Genomic DNA, 26,468 nt, shown 5'->3' on the forward strand with positions numbered 1-26,468 from the left:
CACTTGGGGCTTCAAGGCTGGGGAGTTGGGACAAATGGGCCCTTGTGGTGAGGAGGCTGCCTGCTGTGCTAGGGACACCGTGTGCCCGGTGCCGTCACCCACCCGCCGCCTGCACGTGGGGGCCCAGGGCCTGGGAAGCAGGGCTCTGCTTTCAGAGGGGGACCTCTGGAGCTGCCTGAGGCTCTGGGAGGGATCTGGGGCTCCAGCTGGCTGCCAGGAGGTGGCCGGGCTCGGGCCCGCTTCCCTCTTTCCCACAGTCTTCCGGCAAGGAAGTTTCCCCGAGGAGCGGGGGGGCGGCGAGGGGGGTGGTCAGGGCCTTGGGGCTGAGTGACAGTTTCAGAGACACAGCCTTTGTCCCCCTCCTGCCACCCACTGACCCTGGGTCAAGACCACGACTTTGCCCCTTCCTTGATTTCTCCTCCTTGGCAAGGTCCCTGGGCCTCTCCTGTCTGCCTCCACATGCTCCTACGTGGGAGGCACCCACGAGACGCCCCTTGTGCTGGGGACCCTCCAAGGGCAATACAGGTCTCTAGGCCGCCATCAGGCAACCCAACCCTGTGAGCTGCGTACACTTATTAACCCCTTTCCCAGCCAAGAAACCTGATAACAGGCAAGTGGACAGGAACATGCAGGCCTCCTCGTGGTCACAACCCAGGCCTCGTTCTTTGGAAAAGCAAGGCACAAACACGCACACGCATGCGCTGGCGCGCCCCACGTGCACGTGCTGCCTCTCCCCCACCCCGCAATCAGTCATATGTTTCCACTCGCCCCACACGAGTCCCTTCACACACAGGCGCGCTCCACTGCCGCTAGGCTTGTCACGCCCACCTTTGGCACACAGGAGGACACACGTGGCCACAGATTCACTCCAGTGCCCGTGTCACCTGGAGGCGTGGAGAGGCGCCCACGTGCGGGCGCAGGACCACGCACGGTACCCCGGAGCCTCGGACGTGCCCCCACACCCCGCATGTCTGCCTGAACACAGTGGTCACCCTGGGTCCCCAGACCGGGGAGCATGCTCCCTCAGGGCTTGCCCCACGCCTGCTTCTGGCAGGGCTGGCAAGAAGGGAAGGAGGACACATGTGTTTTGTGCAAGGATCTCCTGGCCCCATGTGGCTGTGTAGAAAACTCCCTGAAATCCTGAGGAAATACAGTCCTCTACTGCAGGGTGGGGGCAGGCGGGGGATGCGGCCAGCTCAGCCTTTTTTGCACTGGGCGCTGCCTGCCTCCCCTTCCGCTCGCCTTGCTCTGCCGCCCGCAGCTGTCACCTACCTGTCTGGCCACCTGGTGCCTCAGGCCAGGTGGACGACCTCACCCTTCTACTTCAGCCCTGAGCAACCAGAGGGCCAAAGGACACCCCGGGGCACCTTCCTGGGCAGCAAACCCTAGAACTCTGGCCCCAGGGGGGAAGGTGATCCGGGTGGAGATCGCCTTCAGGTAGCGCCTGGCCATCTACTCAGCTTCTCTGGGGGGCTGTTTCCCCACCTAGAAAACCATGTGGATTAGACTCAAGGCCAGCCCCCTGCTCCCCAGGGGCAGTCAACACCACCTGTGTTCACAGCTGGTGGGCCACACCAGCATCTGCCTTCCTCGAGCGGGGAGAGACATTTCCTGCCACCTGCCAGAGGGCTTGCGCTGTGGATAGTACCGGGGGCTTCCGGAGCATTTCACACACCTGGGCGTCCCTGAGTCCACAGGGGAGTTGAGGGAACCACCGGTCTGGGATCCTGAGAGTCCAAGCCTGCGCTCCCACTCAGCCTTCCCAGACCTCTCTCTCCCCCTAGACCTCCTGCATGCTGAGAGCTGTGGACAGAGACCTTCAAGGCCGGGCTCCGCCCTCCTCAGCCCAGCCAGGTGCGGTGGGCAGCAGTTCAGGTGGTGGCGGTTCCCAGGGCTTAAACATCCTGGTCCTGTCCTCCCAGCTTTGACCCGCAGTTACAGGCAGAGGACCGCACGGGACAAAGGAAGGCCTGCACTCCACAGGATCCCCAGCGTGGTGGGTAGGTTTCTGTACTCAGAACTCAGAAGCCACGACCACGGCCTCCCCAACCCAGCAGCGTACACACAGGTCAGGTGGGCACACCCGGAACCCCAGGCGGCATGCAGAGAAGATACCACCCACCCTCCCCAAGGGAATGCATTCCTGATCCCAACCCAGAAAGAGGTAAGAACCCGGGTGCTCTCCAGCCCCAAGGGGATCCCCACCCCTCTCAGGTCTGGAAGGCGGGGGATAGTGCTCCCACATCCTATCTTCCGCCACCGTGTGGCCCTTCCCCCTCCCCCCTCCCCAGCCGCAAGCCCGGCTGAGCTCACCTCGTCTGCCCGCAGGCTCGGCGGGACCACCAGCATGAACACAGGCAGGGGCTGCACCCTGCCTGGAGCCGAAGACAGGAGCGCGCCGCCTGCTGTTGCCCTGTGCCCGGCCTACACCGCCCTCGCCCCGCCCCTTCTCCCGCCGCGCTCGAGTGAGGGGTGGCTGGCCAGAATGGGCAGAGGCGCTCCACAGGAGCAACGGAAGCCAGCCTCGCCGCCCAGATCCAACGTGTGAGCCCGGCACAGGGCAGAGGATGCCACCCAGGCCTCCTCCCAAGGCCCGAGGTGGGCACGTCCCCTACCCTTTGGACAGAGGGGCCCTGGGAGGCTCAGAGGGCGGGGTGATGGCTCCAGACCACAGAGTGAGGGAATGGTCAAGGTCAGACTAGAATCCTGGTTCCCTGAGGGTGCTGGGGAACCCCTGAGGTCACCAACGAGACCACCCATCACTGCCCTTCCCAGAGAGAACACCTGAGGGTACCTGGGCCTCACACCCTTCCCAGCTCCAAAATCCACCCCCCTAGGGCAGTCTAAACCTCAAAGCCCCTCTCTCCTCCATTCCAAGGCAAGGCAGGGGGTTCCAGGGCCTTGCTCCCTCCCTGTGGACACAATCCGGTCTGCGTGCTCACTGCTAGGGACGGGGTCAGCACCCATAAGCGAGAGTGGGCCCTAACAGAGCCCGCAAGGCTGGGGTTCCTTCTTCTCCAGTTTGCTCACAGTGGGAGGAAAAGCAAGGCTCAGGGGGGTTCAGCGCCCATTCAAGGACACTTGGTAATAAGCATTGCACTGGGATACGGACACAGGTGTCCACCTCCGAGCCAATGGCCTTAACCGTGAGGCCACCTGCCTCCCCCCAGCACCCAGGTGTGAAGCAGGCCAGTGGAGAAGCAAGCACAGAGGCTGGTCTGGTCCAGACCACCCCAAAGCTCCAGTAGGTGACATGATTTACAGCCCAGTGTTCATGCACCAAAAGGTGAACACACAGGCACGGGGGAAGATGGGGCCACAGATGGGGAAACTGAGGCTGGCGACATGCCAAGGTCGACAGAGCTAGTCATCCTCAGCTGGCCCGGACAGAACCGGAGTCCCCTACTGTGGGGCTCTAACAGCTCCACACTCCCTGGACCCCAAGCCCGGCTTCTTCCCCCGGCTAGCAGCCCGCCCATCTACGGTGTCCTCTGACCCTACATTTTCTGACATCACGCCACCACTGACTGGGCTCAGGTATCCAGGAAGTAGCTTCTGTTGCTAGGGGGACGGCATGACAGAAGGTGGCTGGCTGGCAGGGTGGAGTCAGGGGGAGGGAGAAGCAGACTGGGGTTTCCCTCAGGAAGGATCTAGGGCAGGGGCTGTGGGTGACCGTGGATCAGACCCTACAGCTAGGGTCTCTACTGAGGCCACTGGAAAGCCCCAGCCCTGAGCCTTCCTGCCCGCAAGTGTTTGGGGGGCCCGCGGTTGCCAGGCAACGGCTCCAGGTTGCCATGGGAACTCTCCCTCCTTCTGGGGCTTGTCATTTTTCGGGGGATGCCCTCTCTTCTCCACCTCCTCATGCTGGCTCAGCTGGGAGGAGACGTCTAGGTTCCAGAAGCTCATTCCCCAACCCCACGGAGACGCACCCAGCAGCGACCCTAAGCGAAGATTCGGAGGATCAAAACCTCAGAACTGAGAAAACGCAGAGCGCAGGGCCCAAGGCCTTCATTAGAGCAGGGGGCGGGAGGCTAAAGGGGCTCATTAACTCTGTTTACGTCTCCACGCCCACTGTTAACCACCACCTCGGGGCCTGTCCAGCCCTGACAGGGGAAGTTCTTTGCAATCGCAAGCAATGTAGTGCCAGCCCCTCGGCCCCCCCACCCGGCCTGTCTACACACTAGGACATGTTTCTGCCGGCCCTGCCGAGACCGTTCACCATCCGGTGCCTTAGTTTCTCCCCTTCTGTATATGCAGACGGCGGTGGTACCCACGTTGCGGATACAATGCGACACTGCAGCCCAAGGCCAGGCTCAGGGAAGGCGCTACAGGCCGGCTGCCCACAGTACCCGCGGACGTGGGGGAGGGTCTGGGAGTTACTCTGCAGGGCACAGCCCTGTGGCTGGCATGCTGCTGATGGCCAAGTGGCGACCGACCCCAGGTCCCCAGCCTCCCAGCCTGATGCGTTCTCCTAGGACCTACTCTCTGTCCTACACCCCCCAATCCTGTATTTCGTCGCCATGGTCTCGTCTTCTCGGCCAAGGCGATCCCTACGGAGGCTCTTGGTTAGTATCCGTTGTGAGAATCAGTCAGTGAGCCACTGTCAAGGGCTAGCGGCCTCGGCCTCGTGGGACCCGGGAGTGCCCAGGGGCCGCAGTAAGAAACTGCCTCACTTCTGGGGCCAGTAACACCCTGGGCACATTGCTTCATTTCCCTGATGCCCCTAGAAGCCCCTACTGTCCTGTGGGGAGCCCAGGGCCCCTCTTCCTCAGCCCAAGGCGGCCCTCTCCAGTTTGTAGGAGGATGGGGCAGAACCCCACCAGGTGAGCGGTGGGGGAGCTCAGGCAGCACTGCCGCCTCTTGGGCAAGGTCTCTGGGGACAGGGACCCCTCACGTCTCAAAAGCCCACCCACCTGGATGGCTGGCTTCCAAGTGCCGCCATCAGACACAGCCGCCCTGGCCGGCAGGAACCGGTGAGCTGCCAGGAAACCACAGAGGGTAACCAGAGCTGCCCTGCGAGGAGCCCCTGAAAACGGCTGAGAAGGGACAGCTTGGCTTGCAGGTGAAGAAGGAAACGCCGACTCCCCACCTGCGGGGGCCTGGCCCTGCTAGGTTCCAGGGCCTCCCCTCCGGAGCATCACTGAGTCACTACCGTGTGGTCCCACCTTATTTGACTTCCTCTGCGGTGTGTGTCACCCCTGAAATGACGATGCTGCTGTTGTGTTTACAGCTGAGTATTGTCTCCTCGCAACTGGAAGGTGAGACCTTTGTCTACCTGGGTGGTGCACAGAGCTGGGCTGGGGAAGCGGCAAAGAGGTGGTCACAGCGACACCTGCTGTTCCTGATGGCACACCACAGCCCGGCACCGGGGGCCTCTGCCCCAGAGGGGCGGGTACCAGAGAGTTCCCCAGACCCCCACTGCTCTCCCCAGCCCACTGCGCACCTGGGTGCCTAGTCTTCAGGGTGAGAATCATTCCAGTGCTCCTACTGTGGGTTGAACTGTATCCCCAGAAAGCAAACCCAGCACCTGTGAATAAGCCTTACTTGGAAATGGTGTCTTCGTGCAAGTCACCAGGTTAGGATGGGCCCTTACCCAGTGACAGGTGTCCTTACAAAAAGGGGAAAACTGGACACACACACGCAGAGGAGGCTATGTGAAGACCGAGGCACGGTTTGGAGGAACACACCTGTGAGTCCAGAAATGCTGTGGGCTGTTGGCACCACCAGAAGTTGGAAGATGTAGCTCTAGAAGCTACATCTAGAAGCTCTAGAAGCTCTCCCAGAGCTTCTAGAGAGAGCATGGAACTCCCAACACCTGATTTGGGACTTTCTGCCTTCAGAACCGACGGAGAATAAATTTCTTTTGAGCCAAAGTAGTACCAATTTGTAGTACCTTGTTACGGCAGCAACAAAAACGGATTACACCCTCCTCCCCAGGACCAACCCCAACCTTGGCCACCCTGGCCAAGTGCAGCCAAGCCAGCATTGCCGGCCCCAGGAAACTGGTGGCGACTCAGCAGGTCACCTAGGGCAGTGAGGACAGAGCGTGTGCGAGGGCCTGATAGAGTCAGGCCCTGATTACATCCTCATCTTCAGGCTCCCCGCCTTGAATCCAGCCTGACCACAGGACTTCCCCCCTGGAATATCTCTCTGCACCACACACTGCCCAGATAATTCCCGCCAACACCCCGAGAACGGTCCTGGAGACGGAGCCCGCCCTAGTTGGGCCTGAGCAGGGACTGAAGCCCTGGCCTCTGGGCGGACCAGAAGGCAGGGTCTCCCCGACGAGCTGAGCCGGGATTCTGGCTCTCGGATGGTGAGCTGGTCCCTGGAGGCCCGTGTGTCCCACGGCACAGACAGCCAGGAGTCCCTCCTTGCAGGCTGGGGTCTGGCCCAGGCCCCTCCGTCCAGAGCGCTGTCCAGCTCTCTCCCAGCTCCTCTTGGCCAAATCCTCTGTGCCCCCGAGGCTCTGCAGCTTGGCCCTCCCCCGCAGCACACTGCTCGAAGACAGGGGCAGGACAGGTCCTCCCACCCTGCTCCCAGTATCACGCTCACCCTGGAGGCTGTGAGACCCCCGCCAGGGGCTCCTGCCCGCCCCCCTCCACCCTGCCTCACGTCCCTGCAGGCCCTGCCTCTCCCTTTCACCTGGATTTGCTCTGGCGCTTTGGTCCATCCCCTCCTCTGGGCTGGGACCTCCTGGAGCACAGGGACCCTCCTGGGGACCTTCCAGCCTCGCCCCCAGGCCTCGCACAGCCCCTGCTAGTGTGAGTGTGAGGGGCACGGTAGCTGAATGCGTCCATGGGAGGGTGTCAGAGCCCCTCCTGCCTCTGAGCAGCTCACGTGGTGGACGTGGAGGCTCCTAACCCGAGGAGCCTGTTGAGGGAGATGCAGGGGACCCCCAGCATGACCCCTGGGTGTCCCCTCCCTGCTCTGGTGGCTTCCCTGAGCACAGTGGGCACAGCCTGACCCCTGGTGGTCAGCACCAGCATGGCAGCCCCAGCAGGAAAACCAGAAAACAACACACACACCTTTGTTTGGGTGTAGTCAAGGCAGCGGCTCTCCCTGCCCCTAGAGGGTAAAGGAGCAGGCCCCGGGGGCTCTGGGGGTGATGTGAGGAGCTTCAGAAGCCTCCCCTATCCCTCATTTCTCTCTCCAGTCCTCGAGATCGGTGCATTCCTAAGGCCTCCTCAACCTGGCCAGGGCACTGACTCTGGACCCCTTCCAAATGGGGCACCTCAGGCTGCAGCAAGGAGGGTCTTGACCTTGGTACTCAGACCAGTGGTCAGTGCTCTGCCACGTTCTGCCTCCCCAGGTCTTCAGCCCCACAAGCCGCCCAAGCTCCCCCTGTCATCTCCTCTGAAGGACCTCAAGGAAGTACAAAGCATTTTCCCAGGATTGTGAGCATAGTGTGTCCGGGATGGAGATCCAAAGCCAGTAGACCCTTCCACAAGCCTGTGGGACCCTAGGGACACCCTGTCTCTAGAGCCCAAAGGACAGAAGAGTAAGCTGAGACCTTTTGTGCTGTAGCCCCTCCAACTGGGGGAAGGGTGTCTCTTCACAGTCCAGGTGCCCAAAATGGTATACACAGCACCCCAGAGCCTGTCCTCTCCAGGTGTCCTGGGGGAAGTGCCCAGCCCGGGTAGCCCCCTGAGCACCTTTCAGACCCCCTGGCCACTAGTCTGACATGGATCTCCTCCCCATGTATGAGTCCTGGGCATGCTGCCAGGAGACTGGATGTCCCTGCCCCATGGCTGCCTCCAATCCCTTTCTTCTTTCGCCCCTTGTCACCTCTCCAGTGTCCACTCCTCCTCTGACCCCATACCATGGCCCCCATCTGTGAAGTCCATGTGTGTATGTACCTGGGGGCGCATGGGGATGCTCAGAGGAAACGGCTGTAGATGCGAGGGGGTGAACGGGGTCCCCCAGGATCTTAGGGGCTCTCATTCCCATTGGAAACCCCATGGGACGTTGAGCAGCGGCCTGGGAGGTGCTCAGAACCTTCCCTTCTTCTCCAGACTCCCCTCACCTCACGCGCTCAGGCCAGTCCCCGCCTCTCCTGGTCTCAGTTTCCCAGTTGTACCAGGAGGGGTTGGACGCGGAACTGCGTAAGCGCGCGCTCAGCGTGGACTGGGCGCCGTGCTCCCTCCTCGCCGGATGGGGTGTGGGCCAGGGACATGCGGTCCTCCCTCCAGCCCCGCCGGCTCGGAGGGCGGCCGGGGCCGAGCCCGGGCACTCACCTGGCAATCTACCATCATCCTCAGCCCTGGCAGCGCATCGCCAGCCCCAGGGCGGGGCTCGGGGCTCGCAGAAGCCGCTCGCCTCGGCCCGCGCGCGGCGCAGGGGGGCGCCCGGCTGCCGGGCTCATGGCGCGGCCTCCCGTCCCCGCCGGGCCCGGAGCTCTGCAACCGCCGCCGCCCGCGCTGCCGCCGCCGCCGCCGCCCGCACCGCTCCCATTGTCTGCGCCGCGCTGCGCCGCCGGCCGCCCGGGCTCCGCTGCCTGTTCCGCCCGGACTCCCGGGCTCCGGCCGGTGGGCGGGGACAGCCGCGGCCCCGCCCCGCCCCGCCCCGCCCCGCCCCGCCCGCCGCAGGTGTGAGGGGCGGGCGCCGCCGCGCGAGCTCGGGGGCGCGCTCGGGGGGCGCGCGTCTTCTCCCGTGGGCGGCGGTGGGTGGGCCCTGCCGGGGCCGCCGGGCCTCGTGTCCACGGACGCGTGCACGCGGGGCCTGTGGGGGCCCGCGGACAGCGCGTACGCGGGAGCCGCGCCTCGCCGCAGCACACCCAGGGTCCAGCGCACGGCCGGTACCCCGCGTCTCCCTCCCAGCTGCTTGCACTCTGCCTCCGCGCCCGCCGGGACATCGTGCTGCCCCAAACCCAAGCGGGCGAGGGAGGGCCATGGGGCGCTGGGCCAGGTTGGCGTGGAGATCTACACGGGAGTCGCCGAAGAAAGAGCGCTATCCTTCGTCTTGCTCCCCACATGAAACCTGCAGGGGCCTGCGGGGTGCGCGGCTGGGCCAGAGGACCTGGAGGCGGCCGAGGACCCCGAGTACAGGCAAGAGGTCAGACTGTCCCTTACTCCTCCCCTACATCTCTTCTTGTTCTGGCAGGACCCTGGACATGAGGTCTGGCCTGTCCCTGGCTGCAGCCCTGGTTGGAGTCAGAGGGCCGGGAAGGAGCCCAGAAAGGAAAGAGCCCACCTCAGGGGTGCGGAAGCGTTGCGTGTACTTAGTGTTGCCCAGGAACTCCCTGGGTGCTCCGTGATTCCGCCCCTTTTGATACATGAGCAGTGATTCCAGAGATCAAGGTCACTCAGCTCTGAGTTCAAGTCCGGATGTGGACGTGAACGTGGGACTCAGGGTCATTGTTCTTCACCCTCACTGAGCCCCCGCACTGACCATCACTGGCCTTATCCTGGGTTGGGGCTCTGCCAGCTCACCTCCTGAGCTCAGGGTCAGAGGCCCCATTTTCAGTGAGACTCTGAGCAGCCACCAGCTTCCCTGGCACAGGGCTGGGACCTGGCCCTGCTGTGGGTTTGAACCTGACCCAAAGGCTGTGCTTGCACAGGGGCATGGGGAGGTGGCCTCTGAGCCCAGGCTTGGAGGTGAGGCTGGCATGGATGAGGGCCATGTGAGAGCCAGTGGCTGCAGGGGGCTCTGAGGGGTAAAGGCTTGGTGGGCTCCCTGGGGGAGGAACATCCTACAGAGGCTGGAGTGGGGCAAGGGGTGACCACAGGAGAGGGCATCTGGACCAGATCATGCAGGCTCTGGATGTTGGGCAAGGAGTCTGGGGTCACTGCAGGAAGGGGACACGGGATACCAGCAGGGCAGTCTTATCAGAGGCATTGAGTTCTAGATTGGGAAGGAGCTTGGTGGACATGTCATTGCCCCCACTCAAGCATGGAACCCCAAAACCAAGTAGGAATGAGCAGGCTGTCTGTTTACTCCTGTGTAATGGGGGCTATGGCGGTCATCTGCCTCCTTCCGGGGTGGGGCAGGCTGCTTGGAGGGCCCAGACCTAGCCTCGTCCTGAAGTAGCCGCCCAGGTGGAGCTCCAGCCATAATCTCGTCTAATCCTTTCCCCAGGGCCTCACATGAACTGTCCGACAGCCCACAGGTGCTAGGACACACTCTTACTCCCGTGTTCTCTCAGCTGTCACCCCGTACACCGTCATTCAGTATGTACAGAGTACCTCCTGGGTTTCAGGTACCGGGGGAAACCAGGCCAGCCTCGGTCTGTCCCGTCTTGGAGTTTACCAACTGGGCAAGGGGTGGAGATGGGCAGACCTTGTAAATGTCACAGGGGTGAGGAGGGTTCTTGGGAAAGCTGAAAGGCATCCACTCTGGAGTGGGGCACAAATCAAGGTAGGCTTCCTGGAGGGGACGTCAGGCGTGAGTCCCCAGAAGTCAGCGGGGTAACGGGACAAGCAGACCTGACCGGTGGGCAGTGTGAGTAGAGGTGTACGGACCAGGCCCTGCGGCTGAGCGATGGTGTGGGACTATCATATGTGGGGAGGAGGCAGTTGGCCATAAGGGACAGGGAGCTTGAGTGTCAGGGGCCTGCGCTGCACACATTTTGTATTTGTGATTTTGTGTCTTCCTTAAAGAAGTACCTTTGCAATTTAGAAAACTTCGAAGCCCCCAAAACGGATGGGTCCTGTAAACAGTGGTGCCTGGGACTCAGATCTGATCCTGTCAGACTGCTGGGACTGTCTCTGTGCCACCCCCCACGCCCCGTCTGCAGGCTAAGGCCCCATCCCCCTGCACCCCTCCCACCCCCCACCAGACTCCTTACCTCTTCCCACGCATGCAGCAGCTCTGGCTCCAAGCCCTCAGCTCTGTTTTGGAAAGTAGTTTGGACCCTGGTTTGGTTCCAAGAGTTGGGTCCTGTCACTCCCTCAACTCAGGTCTGAGGGCTGTGCCTTGTGGCAGGGACGAGTGTCAACCTTCTCCTTGGGGGTTTGGGCCAAGGCTGAGGTGGGAAATCAGCGGGGTCCAGGAGAGGCTGGGCTGGGAGTGAGGCAAGGGCTCCCTTCTCCCCTGCAAGTCTGCTGCTGCCACCCGGGCCTCAGGGCCACCTCCCCACCCCCAACCCAGAGGCCTTCTGTGGTCTCCACGCCAAGGGGCCTCTCCCTGGCCCAAGGTGGAAGTCCCTTGAAGGCAAGTCCTGCTTTTTCAACAACTCACCTCACAGGGCAGGTCCTGATGCTCTGTGAAGGGGCTCGCCACTGGGACACACAAGCTGTGGGCCCGCTCTTGCCCTGCTTCCCCGGGAAGTGCCCCCAGAGCCTCTCCCTGACTCATCCTCCCCAGCCCAAGCCGTCTCCTCTGCTCACTCGGTCTGCTTGGTCTGCTCACACTCTGGCAGTCTGTCCTTGCTCACCAGCCAGACCACAGGCTACAGGAGGAGGCTTTGGGCAGGACCCCAGGTTTGCCAGGGGTGGACAAGTCGGGGGGCTGCCTCGTCTTCCCAATGTGGCCAGAGCGTACCCCCCGCACCCTCCGTGGCAAAGGAGCAGCTGCCCCCAGAGGAGTGAACACTGGGCTACTACAGCCTGAACCCATGCCCACCCCATCTCTGTCCTGCCAGGCAGACACTCCCATGGGGGGTTGTGCTCGCAAGTCCCTCTGGGGCCGCTGCCTTGGCGAGGCTTCCCACCCGGGCCCTCTAATCCTGGGCCTGCACCACAGCTTCGGAGCCCCATCGGCAGCCTCATGGGACCAAGGCTGACCCTGGCCTTGGGAGCGCCCGCGGACACCTGCGTTCTGGGCTCTGGGTCCAAGAGGCCACCAGAGGCCAGCTGATGGGGTCACAGGAACGGAATCCCGTCTGTGGCGGCAGTCAGCTTTAGTCCAGATTTTCTGCACAACTGGACCCTCTCTGCACCCCCACAAGCTGACGGTGTTTGAAACCCAGGACGCCCGGATCCCTGGTGGCCGGCCGCACCTACCCGCAGATGTGCAGGTGAAAACACCCTGCATAGGGCTTAGCACACGCCAGCTTTTTTTTTTTTTTTTAAGATTTATTCATTTTGGGGAGGGAGCGTGCATGTGTGTGCGTGTGCACATGACTGGGGGGAGGGGCAGAGGGAGAGAAAGAGTCTCACGCAGACTCCCTGCTGAGCGTAGAGCCCCAGGTAGTGGGGGCGGGGCTCCATCCCAGGACCTGAGATCATGACCTGAGCCAAAACCGGGCATCCGCAGCCCAACCGACTGAGCCACCCAGGCGCCCTCCATGCCACCTTTGTTAAAAGCTGCCCAAGCCCTCTTACAAAGGATGTGGCTGGTGCCAGGGAGTGTGGCCCACCGTACGGTATGGGCTAGGTTTGACACCAGAGAGCCAGCCCTGTCCCACTGCCAAGGCGCCCTCCACGGCCCAGCGCAGGCTTGGGTCCCTGTGGGTGGAGGACAGCATAGGACCCAGGAACCCCAGCAGCCAGAGAAGAGGCATCTGGGCTGCCTTCCACACCAGGGGCTCAGAAGCGCAAATTTTTTTTTTGTTAGGTTTTATTTATTTATTTGACAGAGAGAGAGAGCACAAGTAGGCAGAGCAGCAGGCAGAGAGAGAGGGAGAAGCAGGCTCTCCGCTGAGCGGGGAGCCTGATGTGGGGCTTGATCCCAGGACCCTGGGATCATGACCTGAGCTGAAGGCAGCCATTTAACCGACTAAAGTTGCACTAGAAGTGCAACTTTAAGGGCAGTAGGCAGCGGAACGGGGGCAGAGGTGGGCATGGAGTTTTTACTCTCAGGCACGGAGGAGGGCTGACTCCAGAGCCTGCCCCAAAAGGCACGTCCGCTGGGTAGGGCCCACCGGGCCCTGTCCGCTTCACCTCTGCCTCCCTTCTTCCTGGCTGTGTGAGCTTTGTGTTCTCATGTGGGTGCAGCCCTTTACAGTTTACAAAGGCCTTTCTGCCTCCATTTTCTGCTGAGACAGAGGTAGGCAGGGCTGGACTGGTCTCACCTAGAGCCCGAGAAGGGAGGCACTGGGGCGCACCGGCTGTGGGGCATGGGGACCCCTCCACGGCAGCCCGGGCTCTGCCATCAGCTCCTCAGCCGGCTGGTGGCCTTGTCCAGTGTGGAAAAGCGGATCAGCTTCAGGCTGGGTGGCTGGGGCTTCCTGCCGTCCCAGAGGTACTCAGGGGACAGCACTTTGGAGGGCTTGTGCGACAGGAAGCGGCGGTTCAGGTGGCTTTCCTCCTGCCAGGAGGCCATGATGCCATTGGCCTTGTCCGCCAGGATGGCCATGTGGCAGCCCCTGGTAAACTCGTACACACTGGCCACCCGCCCCCCGAAGACCGCCCCACCATAATAGAAGTCCCCTTCGCCGTCTGCCACGAAGGCAGTGGAAATATGCCTGCGCTCGTAGGGGAACTGCTGGCGGGGCACAGCATAGTAGCCGGGGTGAATGGCGGCCACCAGGTCCCCCAGGGTCTCAGGGCCCCACGGGTTCCGGAACACCATGTCCACATGGAGGCAGAAGATGTACTCCACCTCCCGGTGTGCCCTCTTGGCGATGTGCCGGCTGATTTGCTCCATCCGGCGTGTGGAGATCTCCTCCCAGCGGGCGTGCCTCTGGATGGGGATGGTGCTGAGGAGGCGGCCGGGTCCCAGCAGGACCCGAGGGATGGCTGCAGGGTCATCGGTGAAGATGTAGTACCGTACCCGATAGCCCTGCATGAAGAAGCGCTCGGCGGACTCCAGGAAGTGCTGCACGAAGCCCGTGTACCTGGTGGGAATGATGTCATCAGCCCTGCTGGCCCTGCCCCGCCACGTGCTGGCCCTGTCCTGCATGGGGCAGGGGAGTGGGGCTGGGCTCACCCCAGGCTGGGGTCCACCTCCCAGCTCTTCCCCTGGAGATGCCACTCAGGTCTGAAACCTCAGGGTCCTCTGTCCCACCCCCATAGTCACAGTACGGACCTCTTCCTTCGTAGGAAGGATGCTTAACCGGGATTCTGCGATTCACACACCCAGCTGACTTTCCGTGAGCACTTAACAGGTGTGGGGCAGTGTTTGAAGTGATTCTTAGCTCCTTCGAGCCTCACAAACTCCCTTAAGGCAGGCACCACAATCCCCATTTCCAAGTTTATTGGTTTTTTTTTTTTTTTTAAGTAATCTCTACACTCAATGCGGGGCTTGAACTCACAACCCCAAGATCGACAGTCGTTTGTTCCATTGACTGAGCCGGCCCGGGGCCCCCCAATAATCTGCATTTTACAGGCAGAGACACTGAGGCTCAGAGAGAGGAAAGTGACCACTTGGTGGGTTAAGTGGCTGCGTCAGGATGGGGTAAGTGGTGCTGGGGGCTTGGGGCTGCGCCCCCCCCAGGTCGAAGCTGATAGAACCTGACCCCAGGTGGGCCACCTGTCACCTGGCCAGCACTTGAGTGGGGCCCCGTTGTGGTTTCTCCCTCAGGAAACCGGAAAATGAGGCGCAGGGGGAGGCTGCCTGGTGGTGGCTAAAGGCAAGGCCAGCCGGGGTGAGGGGGAGGAGAGGAAACCAGGAGGTATCCAGAGAGTGGTAGGCCCAGAGTAGGCAGAGGGGAGAGGGACCTGAGGGCGGGGCTTGACCTGCCTGCGGCCTGACCATGGACCCCCAGTTATGTGAGGTGGTCTTAAGTGTTTCCAGTCCTTCATGCCTGCCTCGACAGTTCTGGGGACGCGGAGAGGGGTGAGGAGGCCCACGGGGTGTCCTCACAAAGGCTCTTGCTGCTCCCTCACCTGGGCCGTCTCCTTGCTTCCATGCCAGGGCCAGACCCCCTCCTCCGGGAAGCCCTCCCCTCATCACCTTCTATTCCCTACCTTTCCACGTGCACAGTGCCTGGCTCAGTGCTTCCCTGGTGTCCAGGCGGGGACCCGTGTCCCAGTCCTGTTCCTTCCCAGGCTGTAAGCTCCGAGGGCTCAGTGACAACCCCCAACCCGGCCCACTACTCACTTCCCTACGGCAAACACCGTGACCCCGATGGTCAGGTTCAGAGGCTGGTAGATGTGGTGCAGCAGCTCGGGGTTGAAGGTTCCCTCGGACACGATGGGTGCCAACCAGGGTGTAAGCGTCAGCAGCTCCGCAGGCCTGGCAGCAGGGGAGGCCGGAGGGGCTGAGGCCCTTCCCTTGGGAGAGCCGCAGCCTCATCCTGGTCCTGCCTCCCATGCTTCATCCCTGTCTCTGGGCCCCAGATCCTCCTATCGGAAGTGGGGACAATGGCTCCTCCCTGGCGTGGTCGAGAGGACCAGGAGTGAACGCACATCCACTGTGTAAGGGACCCTGGCGCTTTGGGCACCTGCTAAGTGCCTAATCCACACGGGGTAGCAAGGGACCCCAGATGGAGCACCTACTATGCAGTGCTGCCTTCTTCTTTTGTTTTTTTTAAGTAGTCTCATGCCCAGCGTGGAGGCCCACATGGGGCTTGAACTCACCACCCTGAGATCAAGAGTCGGACACTCGAATGAACTGAGCCCCTCGGGCGCCCGGAGCTACTACGCCTTTTGCAAACACCATCTCATCTAGTTCTCCAACCAATCGGCCACGAAGCCGGTATTCTTACCCACTTGTACACAAAAGGCTCCGGGCAGTCTGCCCAAGGTGAAGAGCTAGTGACCGACAGGACCAGAACCCAGGTCCCAGACTACCTGGGCCCCAAGGCCACCTGACAGACACCCCACCACCCCAGCTTATAAGTCGGAGCTCTATACCTGCACTCCCCACCCCCTCCAGGCCCCCCATCCTGCCCCCAATCTCTCCATTCTGCACCCAGGCCCCACCCAACACCCACCTCTGCTCCAGCAACTTGGGCTGAGGGTACAGTGACCTGTAACCGAGAAGGGCCAGTGGTGAGGGGAGGCGGCCCCCAGGTCCCTGGGGCCACAAAGGAGGAAATGGGAGTCACTTACCGGGTCACGGGCTGGAACGGCTTCTCCCCCTTATACTGCAGTTGCATGTTGCTGGGGGCAGAGGTGAGAGAGAACTATTAGTGCCAGGGCTGGGGACAGAGCTACTCAGACAGGGAAGGACAGAGTGGAGAAGCAGCAACCCCCCCCCCACCCCATTCTCCCTCTCATGGGGCAGGCTTCCTTCCAGCTCCCAGGCAGACTTCCTGGAACCTTCCCCACTGCTCCAGGCCTCCCCCCCGCCGCGCCCCCGCCCCCGCTGCTGGGGCTGGGCTCCTAGAGAAGCAGTCCCTCCGGGGTCGCTAGGTGGCAGGGCGGTGCTGGATACCCAGTGTCCTCTGTCTGCAAAGCTGAGGCTCTTTCAAACATCTCTCTCTGTAGGGGCCTGGCAGTGGGTAGAGGTTCTGAGAAGCTGCAAAGAGCCGGTGATCTGAGTTTCTGCCCCTTTCTCGCCTGGGGACCTGGGCTGAGTCAGTGGAGCCCCTGGGATGGTCACTTGCAGGACCCAGTTACACAGACACCAATCAAGGCACCGCTTCGACAGGATTTGGTGGGCGTGATGACCATCTACACCAGCCGGCCTTGGGTAGAGAGGATCCTGCAGGGCCTGGGTGGGCTTGACCCAGGTGGAAAGGCCCAAAGAGCAGAGCTGAGGTTTCCGTGGAGACGTTGTGACAGCCCCGGCACCTGCCCGAGCCCCAGCCTGCCCTTCCCGGTGCCTGCTCCCCGGGTTCCAGGCTGGCTCAGCTCCGTCAGTCGATCTCCCTTTCCCCTTCCCTCCTCCATTCTGTGTCCGTCGTGGAACCCTGGCTCAGGCCCCCACTCCTCCTCATCTGGAAAATGGGTAAGCGTCCTGCACCCTCCGAGCTGGCCCGAGGACCAAGGGACGCGCCCATGCCCAGCACTGAGCGAACGCTTGTGAAGGCAGCTTGTCCCCTTCTTGGCAGGCAGGCTGTGGCCGGCCTCCACTAGCTGCAGCCGAGGGCAGCCTCCGGGAAGAAGTAAGGAGGAAGGTCCTGCGGTTTGCACAGAGCCCCGGGTCCTTCCACCAGCCGGCTGGAAGGATCCGGGGCCAGACTTTGGACTCCTCAGGCTTGAAAGTCCTCCCAATAATGTCCTTCCCCAGAGGGTAGAAGTGAGGCCCAGAGAAGGCGGAGGACTGCGTGAGGCCACCCGGGGAGGGCAGCAGCTATGGAAGAGGCCTGAGGTCAGCTGTCAGGCCAGACCACCTGAGCATACCGTGCCTGCCCCTCCCTGAGGAATTTTCAATGTGGCATCTTTAACGGGATAGCTTAAGCCTCCTTACGTTTTCCTGCCAATTTTTTGTCCACAGGACAGAAAGAGAGGGTTGGGGTAGACGGAGAGAGAGAGAATCTCAAGCAGATTCCCTGCTGAACTTGGGGCCCGACGTGAGGCTGGATCTCATGACCCTGATATCGTGACTTGAGCTGGAACCAAGAGACTGACGATCTGACCCACTGAGCCATCCAGGTGTCCCCATTTTAACCAGTTTGAAGTACACAGTTGAGGGTCCTGAAGCACACGGACACTGTTGTGCCACTGTCCCCACCATTCCTCTCCAGAACATTCTCATCTTCCCAAACTGAAACTCTGTCCTCATGAAACACTGGCTCCCCTCGGCCTCTCCTGGTAACCATTATTCTACTTCTGCTTCTATGAATTTGATTATTCTAGAGATCTCATATAGGTGGGATCCTGCAATACATGCTTGTCCTCCCGTAATCAGTTTAAACTCTTGAATCAACAGTTTTTAAGAATCAGTCCGTCCCCTTGGTTGTCTGCCCTGGTTTCCACCCCAACGAGTGCTCAGGTCCCGGCTCAGAAAGTGATGGCAGCGGCCAAGGCAGGAAGTGAGGAGGGAGAAGGCAGTGGGATCCCGCCTCCCCCCAAGCCCAGCTACGCTCCAGCCTCACTGGAGAGCTCAACAGTCATCAGCTGAAGCCACAGATGAGCTGGAGCCAAAAAACAAGAACAAAACCCAAAAAACAAAACGCCAAAGCAAAACAAAACAAAAGCCAACTTCACATGTTCGCACCCGTAGGCAGGAAAACTAAACGTGAAGAAATCCACATGAAAAGACAGAAAGGTGACCATTTACACTTGCAAAAATTCTCCAACTTCGATCTGTTAAAAAAAAGAGCTAATTGGACCCAAACAAGAGACAAACTGGGAAGAAAAAGAATGTAGGGAATTCTTTGGGCCCAACGTAGTGCTAGAGCCCCCTACAAGCCGGCGGGGGGTCGGGGAGAGAAGGCATATGGCAGGGGCGTCAGGAAAGAGGGAACTCAGTTCGTGGGGAGGGCTGGGGGAAATGAGATCCTCCGCAGAAATCCAAGAAATGAAAATTGAAACTCAGGAGATAGCGTCCTCCCACCCCGTGTCTCGAATGAGCAAGGTGTTCTGGTTTTTGCTTTTCGGAACACCCACTGCTTCCTCCGGGCCAGGCCAGCTTCTTAACTGACTATACTCTGTGTTTACAATGGCGACCCATGCCTCGTGGCTCCTGAGCAGTCTATGATCCAGATTTGAAACCTACCTTTTGCTATCGTGGTGATCCCCCTTGAGCGCATTTTGTCACTCTTAACTGTCAAAAAGTCAGCTTCGGTGTGTGGCGGAAGCCTGGTCCCATGCTCATTTGTTCCTTGGATCCACACCGAACACAACATTTAGCAAAAAGGTCATGTCTTAAGAGCACTGTTTCCTGATCACCTGCTATGTGGCGCATGCTACAGCAGATGGTTTACAGCTGTCATCGTGCTCCGTGCTCCAGGTGGCCCCGGAGGGGACCGCCATCATCCCGTTCTTCAGAGGAGGCAAGTGAGGCTCAGAGCACTGTGGCATGCTCAAGGTCAAAGCACAGAGGGGGCGCTGCAGGGACACGGGAGGACTGACCTGGGAATTTTACTCCACAGCCCACACATTACCCAGCACTTATCAAACTGATCAGAATCATGAGCTTAGGACCTCATAACCTGCAAAGGGACCCAAAAACTTTCCCAGTGGCCCCACTCCAGGCAACCCACAGGGCCCCAATTCTCCCCGCCCCGTACTTACAAGATCTCTGGGCAGGGGAGGTAATAGGGGACATAGGAAAAGGGCAGCCAATTCTCCACATACACCCTGGAAAGGAAAAACACCTGTTGACCGTCATGAGGCTGAAAACCCACTTGGTGCACGTTGATGGGATCCCCCACCACTCCTTGGGTCTGGTTGACCTCAGAGGTCAAAGCCTTCTGGTCTGCAATGTGGCCATTATCCACCTGTGCGGTCTTCGTTCCAGGAACGGGAATGTTCTGGATGCCAGGCCCTACGCACGAGGGAGTGAAGGGAGTGATGGTGGCCGTATTGGGAGGGCTTCACAGAGGGAACACATGGGGTGAATTGTGGTGCGTGCACAGGAGTTCTTAGAAGAATGGTCCAAGCCGAGGAAAGAGCGAGTGCAGAGGCCCTGAGGCCATTGCTAATCAAAATCCAAAAAGCAAAACTAGTTTGGTCTTATTGGGATTGCAGTTGGGGGACTGGAGTTCCAAGAGAGGTTGGGGGGGACCTAGGAATCCATAAAGGGGTCATGATTTGGGTGTTGAGATGCCAAGAAATGGAGGAGTTTGGGGTGAAGGGAGGGCTCCATGGGGACATGCTCACCAGAGAAAGCAGAGGGCAGTGCCCAACAGCAGGCAGAATCCTAGGCCCAGGGCCAGTCTGCGGCAGCGCATTGCTGGGTCAAGCTTTTGAACCTGGGCACTAGGAGAGACTGAGGGGGCTTGGAGTCAGTCCACCTCTCCCAGGGCTGTCCGGCTCTGTGCCTGTATCTCCGGGATCCAAGGAACACCTGCAAAGGAACGCTCTGATAGGGGATAGGGGCTCCCTCCTTGCTCCCTGCCTTCCCCTGAGTGGCCTGAGCTATGACAGCTCCTGTAGGCGGACAGAGGGACAGTGGCTCCGTGCTCAGCTGAATCCTGCAGCTGTGCCTTGGAGAGGCCAAGTGTCCCCCCGGTCTGGGCTCTCAGGTCCTCCCCCTCAACCCCCGCCCTCCGCGGGGAGCAGAGGGCGGCCTGCCTGCCCTCGGACTCGGGCAGCAGCGCAGGGCGGGGCGCCCGGGCGGAGCTTGGAGGACTCCAGGGGGTAACAGCGGGGACACCGGAAATCGAGCCCTGAGCCGGCCCAGTGGGGACATACCAGGCCCGAGCGGGGGCTGCGCGGAGAGGGGCGTCCGTGCCGCCCGTGCGGTGGAGTAGGGATGGGGTGCGGGGGCTGGCGGCAACCGTGTCTTCCTCCGGAAGGGCAGTGCCTGGGCTCTCCAGGGGACGGCGGCGGGAGCGCGCTTCCACTCTCCCGGGTTCGGTAACCTCGGGCAAGTCACTCTCCTCTCCCTCCACCCCAGCCTCGGTGTCCTCCTCGGCCAAACGTGTCCGCACCCGGTGGCCTGGGGCCCAGACGCGCAGCGCACTTCGTCCACCACTGCCCCGCGACGCGGGACGTGGGGGAGCGCCACTGTCCCCGCCGGCTGGAGATTCACCCCTTGCGACCGGACGGGGTTTAGGACGGATGGAGGGGCGCACCCCGGCCCGGAAACCAGGAACTCAGTTCGCCAGGGCCCCGGCGATACCCGGCGGCCGCGCCGCGCCTGCAGCCGCGCCCGGGGCTGACCCTGGGGCAGAGCGGGCGGCTGGGCGAGCGGTCTTCCGCCCGGGAGTGGGGGGCGGGGCCCGCGAGAGGAAAGAAGATGTATGCCCCGCCCACCAGCCTGCGCGCCCCGCCCCTCCCCGCCCACTCGCGTACCCTGCCGCCGGTCCCAGCCCCTGCCCACCTGCCGCTCGCGCCCCGCCCGCCGGCCACGGTACCCGTCCCCAGGGTCCTAGCGCAGGTCAGCTCACGCAGGGGGCCAGACCCGCAGCGAGAAGAGTCGGTCCGGGAACTCAGGGCGAGGGTGGGGACCTGAGAAATCAGAAAAACTTTCTTGTTTTTAGAAGAATGTCGAAACAATCCCAGGAAGGAAAACCCAGCAGAACGCCGTTTAGCTCAGGGCCTCCCAAATCTCCCTGAGCCTTCCCTCCAACCCCCAAAAGGGGTTGCCAGGTAGCATTGACACCCTAGTTCACACCGGCGATTCCCGATTCCTGGGGCCGGGGGGACCCTCTTACATCTCTCCAAGAGCCCGAGGGCCTGGGAGGCAGAGGCCTTTGCTGGGTGCTGTTGAGGGAGAGGGCATACAGGGGGCCAAAAAGGGAGGCGCCCAAACGGTTTGGGTACAGAGAAATCGCATGGGAAAGAAATAAGGACAATCAGGCTCGGAGAGGTTACAGGTTTGTTCAAGGTCACAGTGATGCAGCTTGAAATCGTAGACCCAGGTCTTCTTGGCTCCTGGGCACAGCCTCTCACGTCCTGCAGGGGTGTCACTGTGTCCTTGGGGTTTCCCTTGAGGACCACAGGGTCCTGTAAGGCAGGGCTTGTGTCCCTCAGAGGATGCAGGGGCCTGGCACACGCTGGGGGCGCTGGTGAGTGCTGGCTGAAAGGTCCTGCTTCCATTTTTAGCAGCAAACACTGGTTCCCTGGGACTCAGTCTGGGGCTGAATCTATTTTTTTCTTAAGCAAGCTCTACCCTGAATGTGGGGCTTGAACTCAAGACCCTGAGATCAAGAACTACATGGTTTATCCACTCTTGACTGTTTTTTGCTGACTCTGGTTACAATTGTATAGCCAGGGCACGAGGCCTGTAGATTTTTCAGCGGCCTCCGGGCTGAGGCTCAGGAATCACCTTTATCGCAATCACAGGGACCTGTCAGGACTGGAAGGGTCTACGCCACTGGGAAGCCAGGCGCAAGCTGGCTTGCAAACAATGATTTCTCCCTGGGAATAAAGAGGTGACCCAGACAGGGCTCACCCAGCCCTGTGGCCCTGGCAGACGGGCCAGCCCTCTGCCAGCCGGCCACAGCCCTTTCCTGACCCAACCAGCTCTGTCCGATGGCCCTACCCCCCCCCCCCCATCTCCCAGGAGGAGACAAATCCAACCTAGGACAGCCTCAGGGCTGGCCTGAGAGGAGCTGGGTGGAAGGAAAGGTGAAGGAAGACTGAAGGGATGTTCGGTGTTTGTGACCTTAAACTATGGCGACTAAGAACTGGGAGGGGAGAGGAAGATGGCCCCAGCACAGGGCATGCATTTGGACGGCGTCCTAATCAGAGAGTGTAGGTTGCTAAGCTAGGAATCCAGGCGGAGACCTGAAGCACTCAAGGGAGCCCGAGGAGAACCCAAAAGAACAAGAGCCAAACGGAGAAAAGTATAGGGGTAGAGGGAGTAGTGGGCGGAATCGGTGCCCTGGTTTGCAGTCAGCTGCTTCCTCCCAACTTGCTCTGCCCCTATATATGTAATTAGAAAAAGCTTTTATTAAGTATTCTTTAAATATCTTTTTAGGATGAGGAGGGCCATGAGGGCATCAGTCGCCCTTGCTGACGGTGGGTGGGACTGTCAGGAGGTTCTGGGTTCACTGTCAGACGCCAGGTGCCTGCAGACGGCAGGGAGCATACGGGGCCCCGAGTCCACGCACGAATGCATCCACACACGGACAGAGACACAGTGGTTTCTCCTCTGTAACATAGCGGCCCCTTATGTGGATTCATTTGTCTATTGAGTCAAGAAAACGTAAGGGTCTGCTAGAGGTCAGGCACTGTTCTGGGGGCTTGGGCTTACAGCAATGACGTGACATCGTTCCTGCTCGCATGGAGCTGACCGGAGCAGGGGTTAAATGGGGAATTCGGGTCCCAGATGTGCGGTCTTGCTGCTGGGATCAGCCACCTTGTCCAGCAGTTTAGGACCAATCCAAGGGAGGCCTGCAGTGGAGGGGTTATATCCGTGCTACCCTCGATAATCACGTGTCTATCCCCCCCATCACCTGTCCTCTGATTACTCATCTGTAAAATGGGCGTGTAAGGAAATCCATCCCTAGGTTTTTCCATAAAGTTGAACTTGACCCTCCCAGACTGATAAGGAAGAACTTCCCCTTGGTCTGTCTCCCCACTGGTAACTCCAGGGGAGGGGGTCACTGGGTTTGAGGTCACCAAGGGGATTGGGCAATGTCCCAGGGGGATGGTTAGGGTTCTTCTTCTGGTTAGTGGCCAAGCTGGGCTGGAGGCTCTGGTCTTCAAAGATTGTCCTCAGATCCCCCACCACCCACAGACCTTCACAATTGGTCCCCTGCTCTGACCTACCCCCAGGATCCTCGAAATTGCCTCAGAGTGTCTCTCAGGAAGAAGGGGCATGTCTTAGAACCCTGAAACGATCAGGAGTAGCAGGATTCCCTAGACCTTAATCTCCCAGGGCAGGTGGAGGGTCTATAGAGCTGGGTGGAGACAGGGCTTCCAGCCCAGGGCCTCCCTTTTCTTACCGTGAGGAAGAAACTTCTGTCTGGAGCAAGGGCCAGCATTTTCATGGGAGCCCAGCGAAGGCTGCGGAAACCCAGGTTAGACTGAGACATCCGTCTCAGCCTATCTGCTGGGCCCTGGTCCCGGGGGATGGGCAGCAACAGGAGATGTGTCCCTGAGGACAGACATCCAGTCTCACAAAACCTGTTTTTCCTGGTATAAAAGGAGGCAATGAGTTCCTTCTGTGCTTGCCAAGCTGGGCATCTTGGAACCCTGGGGGTGGCGGGCAGGGGGCCGGGTCCCTGGGGAGTGTATCGGGGTTGGGGGGAGTCCAAGTCTCATCCCAGCTTCACCCCGTTTGCGAAACTGGGCTTCTGCATTCAGCATCATCAGAACAATATACACCAAACCCCCTAAAAAGTGGGGCTTAAGAAATGTCAGGGCTGATGAGCACTGGGCCAGCCCTGACCCTCAGGGACCCTGCTCCTATGATCCTTGTTGTCCTGTGTGTTCAGGAGAACAAGGAGGGGAGCAAGCTGGCTGTTCGGTCCACCTGGGAGCCCGCCGAGTCTGAGGGCCACTCTTCTGTCAGAGTCCCATTATCCCGCACTGGCTGAGCCAGGCCTGCCCAGGGGCAGAGCCCACTGAGCGCCAGTTTCTGGCACTAGCCTGGTCACGGGGAGCAGATCTGCCAAGCCCTTCTGAGGTCACCATGCCTGGACCCCTGGAGCAGACCCAGGGAGAGGAGAGTACCCCAAAGGAATGGATCTGAGCCCCCCACACCCTACATCCAGGAGAGGAGCTCTCTGGCTGGGCAGAGAGCCCACACCCACACAGTGTCCTCCCCAAACCCTGACACCTGAAGCCCTTCAGGTGGCTGGCAGAGTGGACACCCCCTCCACAGCACAGGGAGGGGTCTGCTCTCCTCCTGGTGTGTGATGCCCTCCCCTTTTACCAAGCTGGTCTCCTTCGAAAAACCGGAGGAAAGACCTAGACACATGTAGTGCCGGGCTGGTGCACACCGGGCCTTGTATGTCTGTGTCTGAGAGCCCTGCTTTCAGATAGCACGGAGGGTGCAGTGGCGGTGGAGTGAGGGGGCCTGGGGTCCCTATAGATTCCACCGCTTAGTGGTCCGTGAGCTCACTTGGAAGAGAGGCTATGGTTTTGAATCAAAATAGAGAACATAAGAGAGCACGCTTCCCAGGAAGGGTCAAAGGTCTCATGGGCTGCGTGCGCGTGGGTGTCTGTGCGTGGGTACATGCGTGCACAGGGTCGGATGGGAACGGGGTTCCGGACCCGGCACAGGCCAGGGTGTGTCTGGTGTGCGTTGGGGGAGGGGACCGAGATACACCAGGGCCTGGCCATCCCTGCTCAGGGGAAGGTGAACCGGCCCAAATGGAGGGCCTCTGGGAAGGAGGAGACTTGTGCCAACTAGGCCGGCGATCCTCGGCTGGTACGTCCATCCCAGGACGGATCTGGAAAGGTCAGTTTCCTGCTCAGAGCCTGGAGGACCCATGGCCCCCACGTGAGAGCTTCTTGGTCAGAGGAAGGTGTTGTGCCCTCGGGCTCCCCGGCTCGCAGGAGCGCAGCTGGGGATGACCCATCCGTGTGCCGCCCGCTCTCGTGTACCTGCCGCTGGGGGAGCACCTGCCCCCTCCTCTCTGCGGAAGTCTCTCTCCTGCACCAGCCGTGTCTCCTCCCATGCCAGCCAGAGGCTGCCAGCCTGAGAGCCTGGAAATCCTGATGACCCCCTGCCCTGGGGACAGAGCGGTGCACGTGGGACGTGGTCTCCCAGTGGGCCTGAGGTCAAGGCCCCCACGGCGCTCCCTCCCCTCCTTTGGGCTCATTGTGCCACGTCCTCCCTCAGGCTCCCTGGGCCCAGCTCCTTCTCTGCTGTGGCGGGGGGGGGGCACCCTCGGCCCAGGCTGTACACGCTGGGACCGGGAGCAGGTCGTCTGGACCTTCTGGCCTCGCGCTTCCCTGCCTGTGCTATGGGCACCGACTGGCCTCCCAGGCCGGTCTGAGGACATCCAGCATAGGGAGGTGCAGGGCCCTGCACGGGAGATGCCTCGGGACCCCCGAGCGAGCGCACAGGCCTCGCGGAGCACAGCACGCCAGTCTTGTGGGTGGCCCAGCACCGGAGGCGGGCATCCCGCCACGGGGCACGGGGAGTCCTGGCGTGGGCGGCCGTGGCGGGGGAGGCCCCTGAAGGATCCCAGAAGAGGCAGGAGACAAGGAAGACGACAGGACAGAGCTTCCCAAGGAGGACCACGCAAGGCTCAGAGGACTCCGAGGTCCTTAGGAAAACTCGGAGGCCCTGGGGATGTTGGCTGCGATGCTGTCCCTGGGGCCGAACAGTTGTGTCCCAAACCCCCAGTCCACACTGCCTGAGGCACTCTTTGTTGCATCGAGGAACCAGGGCCGGTGGGCCAGGAGGACTCCCAGGGCGTCAGGTCGAGGCTATCCTGACTTTGCCTCCCTTTGCAGGACTCGATGTGTCTCAAGGCAGTGAGAAGCATCGTTCTCTCCACTCTTGGTGCAGCCGGCCCCGTGTTCCAGAGCAGATTCCTGGTGCCCATCCCGCTGCTCAGCCTGAGGACTGTCCCCTGTCAGCTCCCACAGTGACCGTGAGTGCCATGGGGACAGGGACAACATGGTTTAAGCCTCAGTGCTCAGTTTCCAGCTGGGAGCCCAGATCCTCTGCTGGATGAGGGAGGAGGGGAGGGAGTCAGGCTGGGGGAGAGGGAGGAAAGGAGGGAGGGAAAGAAGAGGAAGGTCTAGAGGGAGGGAGGGAAGGAGGGAGGGACTGAAGGAATTTGGGAGGGAGGCCGTGAAAGCACAGAAGTGCGGCCCAACCATCAGGAGTCCTTGGTTGGAGGGAGGTCCGAGGGCGCTCAGGGCACGTGCATCTGTCCTCCCCGTCCTGCCCTTCCTTCTCCTGGGCCGTCTGTCATCCTGGATCCTGCCAACCTCCTCCTTCAACCATTCTGAATGTTGCCAGGAGCAGGGGGGCAGGAGGGCATCTCAGGAGGGGCTTCTGCATCCCATGCCCTGGGTGACCCTGGGGCCAGAGCACCAGGACATGCTCTCCTGAGGACTGGGACCGAGGATGGCGTCCATCTCCTTGGGCATGAAAGCTGTTCCATTCCCAGCTGTCCCCACTGTCTCTCCCTGCTCTCTCCCTTCTGGCATGAAAAACGGTGCCAGAGATTCCAGGCC

General features: G+C 61.0%; 2 protein-coding genes across 4 annotated transcripts in view; both read right to left on the reverse strand.

Moving 5' to 3' along the window:
• RALGDS (ral guanine nucleotide dissociation stimulator) overlaps positions 1–8,347 on the reverse strand; it is a 41,925-nt gene extending 33,578 nt beyond the window's left edge. Inside the window, exon 1 of the mRNA XM_032866167.1 lies at positions 8,238–8,347. Within this exon, the coding sequence (XP_032722058.1) occupies positions 8,238–8,255 (18 nt within the window). The 5' untranslated portion in view covers positions 8,256–8,347. The remainder of the gene's footprint in view (positions 1–8,237) is intronic.
• A 4,327-nt stretch (positions 8,348–12,674) lies between these two features.
• On the reverse strand, positions 12,675–20,568 carry GBGT1 (globoside alpha-1,3-N-acetylgalactosaminyltransferase 1 (FORS blood group)). Of its 3 annotated transcripts, none has more exons than XM_032866171.1 (7): positions 20,410–20,568; positions 19,536–19,644; positions 18,948–19,013; positions 15,876–15,926; positions 15,758–15,793; positions 14,923–15,057; positions 12,675–13,717 (listed from the first exon to the last, which is right to left on the reverse strand). In XM_032866171.1, the coding sequence occupies exons 2-7, from the start codon at positions 19,604–19,606 to the stop codon at positions 13,033–13,035; spliced, it is 1,044 nt and encodes a 347-aa protein (XP_032722062.1). In that variant the 5' UTR covers positions 19,607–19,644; positions 20,410–20,568; the 3' UTR covers positions 12,675–13,032. The 3 variants fall into 3 exon arrangements, with proteins under 3 accessions (XP_032722062.1, XP_032722061.1, XP_032722063.1); XM_032866170.1 differs by having other exon boundaries at positions 19,536–19,722; XM_032866172.1 differs by lacking the exon at positions 18,948–19,013 and having other exon boundaries at positions 19,536–19,722.
• Positions 20,569–26,468: the final 5,900 nt, after the last annotated feature.

This window comes from Lontra canadensis, unplaced genomic scaffold (assembly GCF_010015895.1).
Source record: "Lontra canadensis isolate GAN:19392208 unplaced genomic scaffold, GSC_riverotter_1.0 scaffold30, whole genome shotgun sequence".
NCBI lineage: Eukaryota > Metazoa > Chordata > Mammalia > Carnivora > Mustelidae > Lontra > Lontra canadensis.